This window comes from Mus pahari, chromosome 4 (genome assembly GCF_900095145.1).
Source record: "Mus pahari chromosome 4, PAHARI_EIJ_v1.1, whole genome shotgun sequence".
NCBI lineage: Eukaryota > Metazoa > Chordata > Mammalia > Rodentia > Muridae > Mus > Mus pahari.
In genome coordinates, this window is record NC_034593.1 from 132,524,660 (window position 1) to 132,537,588 (window position 12,929).

At 37.7% G+C, this 12,929-nt stretch overlaps 1 protein-coding gene across 4 annotated transcripts in view; it reads left to right on the plus strand.

Moving 5' to 3' along the window:
• Window positions 1-12,929, plus strand: part of Odf2l (outer dense fiber of sperm tails 2 like) — a 37,372-nt gene that overhangs the window by 9,515 nt on the left and 14,928 nt on the right. For all 4 annotated transcript variants that reach the window (XM_029537846.1, XM_021196177.2, XM_029537845.1 and 1 more), the window contains 7 exons: window positions 736-795; window positions 928-999; window positions 1,825-1,941; window positions 5,637-5,822; window positions 8,617-8,726; window positions 9,598-9,733; window positions 12,732-12,842. In XM_029537846.1, coding sequence (XP_029393706.1) covers window positions 736-795; window positions 928-999; window positions 1,825-1,941; window positions 5,637-5,822; window positions 8,617-8,726; window positions 9,598-9,733; window positions 12,732-12,842 — 792 coding nt within the window. The remainder of the gene's footprint in view (window positions 1-735; window positions 796-927; window positions 1,000-1,824; window positions 1,942-5,636; window positions 5,823-8,616; window positions 8,727-9,597; window positions 9,734-12,731; window positions 12,843-12,929) is intronic.

The following is a 12,929-nucleotide window of genomic DNA, read 5'->3' on the forward strand; positions in this document are numbered from 1 at the left end:
TGGGTGTTCCTGCTGTAGTGATGCCTCTCATAAGGCTCCTGTGCTGGGTGCTCCTGCTGTAGTGATGCCTCCCACTTGGAGGATATTTTATTTCTCTAACTGTGAATATAAAATATTGGTATATGGAAACAGAAGTAATTCTTTGAATTTTTGTTTGAAATATAATTATTAAACTTATACTTTTAATATTAATTAATTTATCTGGCTATAGAAATGTTTAAGATTCTCATAGTTTTAGCTCTCATGTGTATCATTATTTATACACACTTTCTCCCCATACAAATAAAAGGTACAGTGTAGTCACACTGTGTGTGCATTTCATATTCCACACAGTCCATCTGCAGAGCTCAAATTAAGAAATAGTTACTAATTTAAGGCCAGGGATGTAGTTCAATGGTAGACTGATTAACTGTCATACACCATGCCCTGGACTTCACCCTCAGGGAGGGAAGAGAGTGACTGTAGAGTGGAATTACTTAGGACATTGGAATGGGTAAAGGATTTTTTAAAAGATATTCAAACTAGAAACCAAAGAAAACTATTGAAATGTAATTATATCAACCTAAAAAGCTTCTAAAGTAAGATAGCACAACACGGAAGCAGTCTACAGAGTAGGAGACAATACTGGCCACTCTCTTCTTGCAGAGCACTGATAGCTGTAGAAAATGAGCCCCCAAACTTGACAGTAGTAATGCTTAAAACAGTGGTTTTAAACATCTATGATCTTTCTTACAGATAGGAGACAGCTCACCCTGCTTGTTGAAGGATCTCAGTGACAAGGAAAGTGAGAACAGAGTAAGCTGTTTCCATTTGTTAGCCATTCTTTCTGACTTTTTTTTAAAATTTGTTTTGCTTTGTATGCTGCTTGGTTTTAACCAGTATTATCTAATTGTGAATTTTCTAATTCTTACCTGTGTTTTCCTGAAGAACCTTGAGAAGAAAGTACTTGAAAAGGAGACGTATATCCATGAACTTTCAAGTCTGTTTCAGAATGAAAAGGTAAACACATTTTGTGCTCTTGACTTTGTTATATTTTGTTAGCATTGGTCCCCTTTCCCTTCCTCCCTTGCTGTTTTCATATCCTCGGTTGTAATCACAATAAAGGCTTTTTGATAGTTTAGATCAGTATTAATTTAGATGTATCAAATAGAACTTTTTTTTAAGTTTTTGTTGGTTTGTTTGTTCTTTGGGGGTCGATTTTGCTGTTTAGTCCACTTGGCATAAGTTACCACAAATTCTATACTTCTGGTTTGGGTGATGGACCTGTTGGAAGACCAGGACCTGCGATTAGGTCCTAAAACTCTTGTAATTCTGGCCCTGGAAAGAGCAGAGCTGGGAAGGTTTCCGTGACTCACTGGCCAGCCAGACTGGTTTAATTGGAGAGCTCCAAGCCAGTGGGAGAGCCTGTTTCAGGGGAGCTGGATGACGGCCCTGAGGATGACACCCACAGTTGTCCTGTGCTCTCTAAACACATATGTCTTATGTGTGTGTCTGTGTGTGTCCCCAAACCTGGACACGGCTGAAAATATATAACTTATATTTTACTTTTAGTAAGATTAAGTAGTTGGTGTTTGGAGGAAGACTTTTGACATACTTAAAGTTTTACTTGGGAGGAGAGATGGGAAGATTTGTAGGAGATGATTAGAAGGCATTGAATACATGTGCAGATTTTACCTGCAGCCTTTATGAAGTACATCTGTGAGGTCACAGTATATGGAAAGGAATCTTCTATTTCACCATCTGCTCAGGTTGAGTCTGATTTGGGGGGTCTAACAATGACAGACAGAGGGAACATAGTAACTTGCTATTATTTTTCTTTTACAGGAAAGTGCTTTGAAAGCAAACAGGTTTTCTCAGTCAGTCAAAGTAGTACATGATCGTCTACAGCGCCAAATTCAGAAGAGGGAAACTGAGAATGAAAAGTTAAAAGAACATGTACAGGTTATAAGTATTCATTTTTATAGTTAAGTAAGAAAAGTAATGAAAAACTAACTAACAGCATTGCTTACTTGTGGAAGGAAGTGATAATAAAAGTATGTAATTTTGGCATTTCTGTGGGAAACACACTGAGTATAAATCTTAGTCATGAGATGTCTGGCCTGAACATTTAGGTCCAAATCTCCATATGAAAATGTTTCTGTTTTATATTTCAATCCAGGAAGCATGTGTGGAGAGTGACTTACTTTCCAGTTTTTCTCACAGTATAGTTAATTTATGTTTACTGTGGACATTTTTATAAATTATGGAAACAAAAGTTAAAATAGCTTAAGATCAACAAACTGTTATTAAAATTCTGTTGTATATTACTCCAGTCTTTTTTCATATCTATATAGCCTTTTATGGGTATCCTTGCATGTATCTAATAGGCAATTGGGAAGTTAGGCTTCTCTTGTTACCAGTTATGATCACTGTGAATGAGCTCAGTTTTCACATTCAGACCACTGAGAAGTTCCCTTCACTTATGCAGTTGGAAGGAATGTTTAGTTTAATTATGTGTTCCTAATTACAGCCATTTGAGGTCAGAGCTTGAGAGTGCTGTTACATGTCACAACCAAATTGGATCCACTATCTTATTTTTTATCAAAGGCAAAGAAACAGTGTTCCTACCTTCAGAGACTTCTACAAACTAAGGGCGAGGATGTCTAGGTAGACTTCAGTGTGTTTTTATTGTCCTGACTCAGAAGACATTTGAAGCCTGTAGCACCTTCTTCAGGAACTCCATGCACGTGTCCTTCAGTGGATATTCAGAGTGTTAGTGTCCTTTCCCAAGGACGTTAAGCAGGCATATGGAGAACGTAATGGGTTTCAGTTAATTTGGTGTTAATTTCATACCAGTGTCTGCTGTATTCTGGTTACTCTCCATCTACTTTCACCTCTGTCCCTCCCATCCTCACCCCCTGCCCATCCCTCCTGCTTCCTTCCCTATCAGTTTTGTCTATTGTAACCACTGGGTTGGAACTATCCATCGGAGCTTGACAGGGTCAGTAGTGGTAGCCAGCTAAAGACACTGGGTTCCCCTCTCCTAGACTCCAGCAAATAGTCCTTCATTCTGTTCATGCCAGTTCCTCCAGTACCTCCCTCACCCCCATGGATCCTCTCTGCTCTTTGCATGGAAGAGCTAGGACAGGGCTGCTCATTTGCTGTGCCAGTGCTGCACAGGCACACACAGGCAATGATGGGATCTAGCTTGTCAGTCCCCTACCTCAGATTATCTTACACAGGCCTGTGATGTCCTTTAGTAGCAGTTGAGGGTGTTTTTCAAATCTAAATGAAATAATGAGTTATTTTCAAAGGTAAGTATAAGTAGTATCTTTTTTGTCCTTTTCTTTCTTTTTTTTTTTTTTTTTTAATATGCTTAATCATCTGAAGACAACACAAGACTAAAATCCTGAGCTCTGCCACAGTGTCCCTATCCTTACTGATGCAGGTCCCCCAGCACTGCCACTTTAGGGCCTCGCTGTTCTGCCTTTCTTCTCATACACACTCTGATTACACCTTTATTATTTGTGTACAGTAACTATACTATGTAAAATATATATATATATAAATTGTGGAATTTAAAGCAGTAGGTAATGTGAAGGGATTAGAATTTACTCATTAGATTTTGTGTTTAACAAGGTTGGTTTTTAAGTGTAAAACCAGATTTTAGTCTGGCAACATAAATCTCGTGTTTTTATTGTTGTCATGCAGCAAACCTTTATAAATTTATGTTTTAAATCTTTCATAACTATCCCAAAGATGCTTTAAGTCATTTTAAGGCATTTTTTTCTAAATTTTTGTAGTCTGTCAGTTGGAGTTAGAATATTTTTAGAGGAGACGGGATAATGTTCAGTATGGCACATTGGTTCTCAACCTGTGGGTCATGTCCCCTGTAAGGGTTACATGTCAGATGCTCAGCACTATCAGGTACTTACGTTATGATTCATGACAGGACAGAATTATAGTAGCCATGAACATAACTTCATGATGGGGGAGCTCAGCACAACAGGAGGAACTTTCTTAAAGGTCGCAGAATTAGGAACATTGAGGACTACTGGTATAGCATGCTATATATCCTGTTATCTCTGTTCTCACATATACACACAGTAGGATTATGTGTAGTGTACGATATAACGTAATATGTATACATGTCCTACTATCTCATATCTATCCATTCACTTGGCAAATGACTGATTTTTTTTTTTTTCGCAACTGTAAAAATAATTTACCAATTTCAATCTATCCCTGGAATATTGAAGTATAAGGTTTGAGAATTTCATAGATGCATACAATATATTTTGATTATATACACCCTCAGCCACCTTCTCCCTCCAGCATGTACCCCTCCTAACTTTATTGTCTTTCTCTTTTTTAAAAAACTTGGTGGGAGTTTTTAAGCAAATGTAGATACTGTTCACAGTGTGGTGGTGACACCGTGTGGCCATCTAGAGGAATGCCTGGTATATTTCTTGTGGGTGGGTCCTTTCTCACACACAGACTTAGCTTTCATTTGTTTTTTTCATTTACTGTAGTGCTCCATGAAACTTTTTTGTCTGTTTAAGATAAATTTTTAAAGGCTGCTGTAGAGGGAGTTGCTGATTCATAGTTTAAGATTTACACTTAGTTTGTACTTAAACTTAAGTTTAGACTAAGCAGTCTGCAGTGATGAAATCCAGAGGCCCATGCTTCTTTCTTTCAGTATTAGTGGAAGTGAAGGGAAACAGCTTTTGCACAGGACTAAGTGGAAAAGCCCATCCTTTCCTGTGAGTACCAGGTTTATTTTCTGTTGAAATGGCAGTCCAGGAATGGGAGAGTCAAAGACAGATTCTGTAATTTTAATTTCAAAATAAAGCATAACAGTCTTTAGTCATTAATTTTTGCATACTAATGTTCATTAATACTCACAGCCCTTAATGCTCAGATACTTAGAATAATTTGAAAGAAAAATGTCAAGTTGTCACACTAAAGCGGGTCTCTCATGTGTTAGAGGTCTAAGGAATTGGTCCTGCCAGTTAGCACCGTCCTAGTCCATGGCTGCAAGCATGCCCTTAGACATCACTTGACCTGTTCATCATTGTGTGGTAGCCAGTGGTTGAATTGCATGGCCTTGGAGTCGATTATTTCCTAAGTGTACTAGTGTTGGACAAAGTGGTCCTTCAGTCTCCTGGTTGTAACTTTGTAGCAGCAACACATGGCTTCTGGTCCTAATATTGTTTGCTCACTGGGTCTCCACTTATCCTGTCTTCAGCCTCCATGCCCTGTGTCCTCTGGAAACCTGAGGAGCTCCTGTGTATCTGGAGAGCTGCTAGTTCCTTTCCAGCTCTGCATACATACAATTGAGGTCATACTTCCAACTTGTGGTTTTAAAACTGTTCTGTCATATTTCATCACAGGGGCTTTAAGTAAGTTGGTGGTTCTGTTACAATAACAAGTGTTGTTTTCTTTAGTCATAGTTTTATGTAAACTGAAGTAGTTTGAATTTTCATTTTTTAACTTGTCACAAGAAGCTTTGGTTATGTCACCCCTTATCACTTTAACTTTTTAATCAATCATGATTAGCTGTTTTGATAAAATATGTGTGGAAAATATATAATTTTTACAATACTTACATACACATTGAAGCTCTGATGTAATTTAATTGTTTCTACATTTTTTAGAGCTTGGAAACCCAAATAGCCAAGTGGAACTTGCAGGTGAAAATGAATAAGCAAGAAGCTGTAGCCATCAAAGAAGCAAGTAGGCAAAAAGCTGTAGCTCTGAAAAAGGCATCGAAAGTGTACAGACAAAGGCTGAGACACTTTACAGGGGATATCGAGCATCTCACTTCCCAAATCAGGGATCAGGTGAGTGTCCGCTCTTACAGAAGGTGCTTCCTGTGCTTAGGTACCATCTCCAGTTAGAGTTGGTAAGAGAGCAGAGCTCGAGTTAGCAGAGTTAGATAGCATGGTTAGTTAGACAACATAGTTAGATAGCTTAGGTAGCATAGTTATATGGATAGCATAGTTACTGTAGTTAGCAACTTTAGTTAGGTAGCATAATTAGCATAATTAGTTATCCTTAGATGGCATAGTCAATTAGCATAATTGGCATTTTGAAGCTTTAAATAATGGTGTCATTCTTATCCTTGTTACTATTAATGTTATAAAATTTGCTCATCTTTTTTGCTTTGGACTTTTATTTTGAATTGTGTAGCACTTTTGGGGCTTACTGAAAGGAGATGTGAGTGTATGCAATACCCACTCACCAACACACACATTCAAAGCTTCTATGGCAGGTAGGGATAAGCCTTCCTCCATCTTGCCTACTGGAAAGTTACAGTGCATATTAACATACTAAAGGCCCTGAAAAGGCTTTCAGAATGCAGTAATGAGGGCATGGAAGTAAGAATTTCCCACACTTAACCACAGAACTCTTCTTGTACCCACAAAACAGCTCTTGGAACTGGTTCTGAGAAATATCAGTTTGGGAAATGCTGATTTATGTTATTAGACCATATGACTTTATTCAGTAATTCACTTCATTTAACCTCTGTAATGCATTTGAAACCATATGCTGACGTAAACAAAACATGTGAAAGATATCTTTGAGTATAATACAGAGCTGAAAAATGGAGTTAGTGCTTTGTTCTTCATTATTCTTATTCAGTTGCCATCCAATAATATATTCTTTGTTTCCATGTCTCACTAGAATCCCACCTCTTCAGAACGTATGCTAAGGCTTATAGGTTTATTAGTAGTTTGTGGGAATGAAAACAGACTTGTATAAAAGCTTGTACAAACAAAACAAGTTAATATTGTATAAGCTCAAATGTTACCATTTTAAGGCTGTACTATTTAACGTTCACTTGAGTACAACTAGATATTAGAATTGAAGGCTTAACTTGTATAAGGCTGTGATCTGGCTGAACACCTAGAGATGCTTGGAGTGCTGGACACTAATCATGGCACTGACGCTCTTGAGGGTTTCCCACTAAGGTACCTTCACCACGTCCGTGCAATTTAGGAAGATCCTGCACTGGTTAAGCCTGTGCCTTATACAGGGCATTTAACCTCTCTGACCTTCCACTTCTTTATGAGTGAGGGGATGAGAACACTGCTTACCTCAAGTAGCTGTAGGAGCATGCGTAAGAAACAGCGGGGTTGCTACATGCTGTCGCCTTTGCACCCCTCAGTGTGTGGAGCTGGCTGCTCTGTTAATGTGCTTCTGCCTCTGGCTGTAAGTGCTTCCTGCTCATTGTCATTGGCTCTTTTCCATGTTAATCAGTGGCTCTTCCCCTAGAGAAAGCCTTCCCTTACTACTCTTTAAGTAGCAGACCTTTAACAATGAACCATATTAATGTCTTAATTTTTATGGTATGTATTTCATTCTGAAGCTACCTCATGGTTTACTATTTCTCCTCCTCCTTAAGTGTATCTAAAGCTTGAAACACAGATGGGTTCAGCACTGAGACACTTCATTGAGTTCCTGTTTGCTTCATTGCATGTCTACATGCATTGCAAGGAGGACGGGGTTTGCAAGGAAGGGGTGTGAGGCCCGTTAATTAGGAGACTGCAGCAGGACTAGTTCTAGTGCAGTGCAAGGTGAGGGGCTCTTGCTTTGTGTTTTTTTATAACGACAGGTAAAAGAAGAATTAGGACTTTGAATATCTAATATACACATTTCTTACTCATTTTTAATTCCATGTTGTCACACATTATATATTATAATAGAAACTACCTTTACAGGTAGTTACCTATTTCTTGCTTCATAATTTATACTAAAATTTATACAAAATGTGAAATCTGGTTCTAGTCTTCAGTATAACACACATTGCTGTGAAAAACATAGACAATATCTTGTATATACAAGATGATCAATAAGCTCTCTTCTATGCATGAATGATAGAAGGACAGAGGAAAATAGTATGTTAACTGCTGACAAACCATTTCTGGGTCCTCTGACGTGTGGGTAACTGGCATCCTAGCGCGTTAGTTTTTCTGTGGAATGTGGACAAAGCCAGAGAGGCTTGAGCTTTGAGGTTAGATCTGCAGAGGGCTGCTGACATTTATATACCGAGTGTGTGCTGTCTTCCTGGAGCCATTCAGAACCCTACAGACAGCGGTGAACCAGACAGACAAAAACTTCCTTTGTAACTCTCATGTTCACACTGGCTTAGACACTGCTGCTGCTCCTTTGTGCTGACAGCAGCAGTGTGGCAGGCTGACAGTGACCTCTGGATAGACAAATGAGCTGATCTGAGATGCTGTGAGGCTGGGGAATTGCAAATGGCTTTGATATATTATGGAAAACTTTTTTTTCATGTATGTGGCTCTTTTGTATAAAGAATGGAAAATGAAGATGTATTCATACATAAAATAGAAGTTATTTTTATTAATTGTGAAATATTACTTATAACTAGTCATATCAGCTTTTTAAAATGGTAAGTTGGAATTTTACTGTGTGTGTATAACGTAATAGTCATGTAGGTATTTTATTAAAGCTCACTTTAAAATTTTACTATATTGAAAGCTGCACACTAAGAAAAGTTGCATGTTTTACTAAAAGAGTGTTTTCATATTTATAATGTATTTGTATATAAAACCTGAAGAAAAAAAAAACACATTTAAGCTCCAAGCTAAATGCATTATGTGTTTTTAGGAAGCCAAGTTGTCTGAAACAGTTTCAGCTTCCAATGACTGGAAAAGTCATTACGAGAAAATTGCCATAGAAAAAACTGAACTGGAAGTTCAGATCGAAACAATGAAAAAGTAAGCAAGAATTTACACTGATTCCTTGTCAGTGCTGCATGCTGGTTTCCTGGATGTTATGTAGTAAAGATGCTTTCAGTCCTTACGTTTTTTTCTTCCTCTAATATAAATAGTGCATTGATACTCCCATTTTCAAAGGTGAAACTTGCACATTAGTACTTTGTGCTTAAGGATGTATTAGTGTTATTTCTTATAAATATAGATACTTTGTCCTAAATGGAAGTGATTTTTCTCAATTAAACAAGGAAACGAAAGTAATAAACTTTATAAGTGTTTTTAAGTTCAAAACTTACTGTCGCTTAATTCAAGTGACTAAAATGCATAATTGAATATTAATGAGTAAAAATACATATGTTTTGTTCTTTGACACTGTTGCTAATAGAACAATAACAGACCATGATATTTATGTTTTCTTGCCATGCTCTTATGCTTTATTATGGAAAACTAATTTGTAATTTGCTTATAAAGACGAGGTGTCACTGCCTGGCTTGATCCTTCCTTTAAACTTATCTGCAACTGTGCGTGTACTTGTGTGTGTGTGTGTGTGCATGCGCACGCACACATGCGCATGTGTGTTTGTGTGTGCATTTGTGTGTGTATGCTCATATGTGTGCATATATGTGTGAATCCAAGAGCCAGGCAGACATGCACCCTGTGGAAAATAGGATAGATGGTGTCATCAGTAGGTGCGTATTTATAATCCTAGTTCATTTGAGCATAGCCCTGGGGTACCACTCCTGTTCCCTTGCTCCATCCTTCCTGCTTCCTTTCTGTGCCTTTAAAAATTTTAACCAGTGTACCCTACCAGAATAATTTAAAGAACACTTGTTATTTGAATGAAAATTTTTGTGCTTTCATTTATTTTATAAAGGCAAATCGCTAACCTTTTGGAAGACTTGAGGAAAATGGAAACTCATGGGAAAAATTCATGTGAAGAAATTCTTAGAAAACTTCACTCACTGGAAGATGAAAATGAAGCCCTAAATATTGAGAATGTGAAATTAAAGGTAGCAAGTGTGTGTGTGTGTGTGTGTGTGTGTGTGTGTGTGTGTACTTAGCGGCAATGTTGTGGAATAAAGACAGGATTGGCTAATGCTCCTGTATCATATGTCTCTCATGTTCCTCATGATATTGTATTATTAAGGTAAATAATTTCTGGGTCTGTCAAGTGTACCTGTATAAAGTATGTATCCATGCTTATATTTATGTTTATCGATTTAAGTTTTAAGATTTTTAGTTACATGTACAAAAAGAAGTTTAAATTTCACTTAGCAGGACAAGCATGTAAGGCTGCACAACTCTCTTTGTGTCATCTTTCCAACAGCTTATTTACTCTCTAATTCCAGCAGTGGATCATCCAAAATTGCATTAGCTTTACTGCACAAAAGTATTTGTAGGTGTCATGGTTACCATATGATACAACATCAGACTGGGTCTGTGTAAAACCAGAAAGTATGTTCTTGGCTCCTTTATAACCAGAAAGAACTTCCAACCGAGTCAAGTCCAAGGAGTAATTGGTTTATATGTGTCCCAGAGAAGAGATGGGGGAGGAAGACTTTAGACTTTCTGAGAAAAAAAGAAACCTGACTTCTTAGACATCAGACTTGCCTGTGGCTGAACATGAGGGCACCATTCTCAGCTCCACAAAGCAAAAATTAGAAAAGAGGTGCTTGTACCATGAAATACATAATCACAAAATTCTCCCAGATTCATGTTCTTGGTACAGAAATAATGGTTTAGGAAAAGTCACAAGGATTTGGATGTAACTGCCTTCCCCATCCCTCCCCTAAGGAGAGAACTTCAGCAATTATGAAATTCAAAGTCTGGAATCCCATCATTTTTCTAAAAATCCTTTTCTTTGGTAAAAATAGTTAAATTTTATATATCTTATTAGTCAATCCCTAAAAAGTCCATTGCAAAAGTCCATTGCAATTTCTCCTTATGTGTGCATAATTTTAAACACTAGTAATCATAATTATTTCAAGAAAAGGAAACAAGTGAGTTTCTAATGCCAAGAAAAGAAAGTGTTTCATTCCTTAAAGGATGGAGATTCCAGAAGTTCTATTTCATATTTATGTTTCTGGAAACCCACTTTCCATTCTTGTCATTGTGGGAGCTCCTCTGTATCCCTGGCTGGCCTCGCTGGGCTGGTCTCCGGTGGCCTGCTGGAGTGTCATGGCTGCCGCCCCACCTCCTGGAGCCTGTGCTGCATAGCTAGGTTCTCCTCATTTTGTTAGGATATATCTTCAAAACATTGTTTTAACCTTAAAAAAGAAATTAGGAGGAAGTACGTATGAAAGATTTTATGTGTGCATCTGAAAATACCTTTATTCTGCCTTCATTTTGACTTCAAGTAGATACAGCATTCCAGCATTCTTTGTTTGACTGTCTCTTGCAATTGAAGATAACAGAAAACAGTTTCCTGCCCATCTGATTCTTAGACTGTGGAATGAAACTTCAAATTTATGCTGAATTCCCAAAATATTCCTTTATCTTTGCTGTGTTAACATTTCATATAGGTGTGCTGACTTGGTGTGTTCTGGGGAAATGCTCTCTCACTTTCTCTTTCCATTTCTTGGGGCTGTACTAATGAGTCACTGACCTAGATTGATGCCTGTTTGCAGTCTCTGCTTTGGTCAGTTTTGGGGGATAGTTTTTCTTTTTCTTTTTCTTTTTCTTTTTCTTTTTCTTTTTCTTTTTCTTTTTCTTTTTCTTTTTCTTTTCCTCTTTCTCTCTTTCTCTCTTTCTCTCCTCCTTCTTCTTCTTCTTCTTCTTCTTCTTCTTCTTCTTCTTCTTCTTCTTCTTCTTCTTCTTCTTCTTCTTCTTCTCCTTCTTCTTCTTCTTCTTCTTCTTCTTTTTTTTTTTTTATACAGCCCAGGACCACTTGCCTGGGGAATGCTCTGCCTACAGTATGGGCTGGGCCTGGCCCTCCTTCATCAATTAATCATGACTCTCCCTCACAGGTATCCCCACAGGCTAGCTAGGCAGTTTTGCAGTTGACTGTAGACTGTGTTGACAGTAAAGGCTAATGAGGACAACATCTGCTGAGAGTAATAATGTCCTCTGCTTCTGACCCTCTATGTGCCTTCTGCTGGCCTCTATGAAACTTTGGTAGGCCAACTGGTATATGCCCAAGGAGACTATTCTTGTAAGTCTTAGCATTTCAGTATACTTTGTGCTGTTCTAAAATTCACATATAGTTACCTTCTGGATCCCCTTCATATTTTTATAATTAAAAACATTTATTTAATGCTGAGGCAGGTAGTTAACCTGTTTCCCCAGTAGTTGCAGTTTATTAAAGCTTTATTTATAGCCTGTGTTTTCCCTAGTGGTTTTAAACCCTAAGTTGACCATATTTTACATTTCTGTGTATTTTCTTTTTCTGCTGTCTTCCATGTTCATAGTATCTTGACAACTTACTTGTTTATACATTTCAGTATCTAATAGGTATGGTTACTGTCCACTTAGTATCGTCTGTATATTGTTTGCTCTTCCTATTTAGTCTCTCATATGAGATGTCTTTATTCCCAGTTTTACTTTGATGCTGGTTTTATTAAGTAGCCCCAGCTGACCTAAACCTTGCAACAGTCCCCTGCCTAGCTCTGTAGGCATGGGGTTTATAGTCACAGGCCACTTTGCCCTGCTGCTAACTGAGTTTTGAGTTAGTTCTGTCACATTCCTTTCAACTGTTAGACTTTTGGTGGAGATTGAGAAGTGTTAAATGAATGTAGAAAACTTGGAGTGTCAACATTATCGATTCTTCTTGTTTAGAACACAACTTGTTTTCAGCTCTTTTTATTTGTCAGTAATTAAAAAAAAAATCCTGTCCTGTGTACTGATTAAATTTATTCATGAGTATTAGTCATTAATTTTAGATGGCAATTATATGCCATCAAATGATTACTCCGTTGCTGTTGATAAATGAGTTATGCTTTAATAATTCTTCAGGTAGGACTGCAATGTTCTGATGGTTAGAAACTCTATCAGTCACGTATTTCTTTCTAGAGTACACTTGATGCCTTGAAGGATGAAGTTGCTTCTGTTGAAAATGAACTTGTAGAACTGCAAGAAGTAGAAAAACGACAGAAAACCCTCGTTGAAGGATACAGAACTCAGGTGACTTGCATCTGTTTTAATGTTGGTTAAAATCTGTGCATGAAGCCGGGCGTGGTGGCGCACGCCTTTAATCCCAGCACTTGGGAG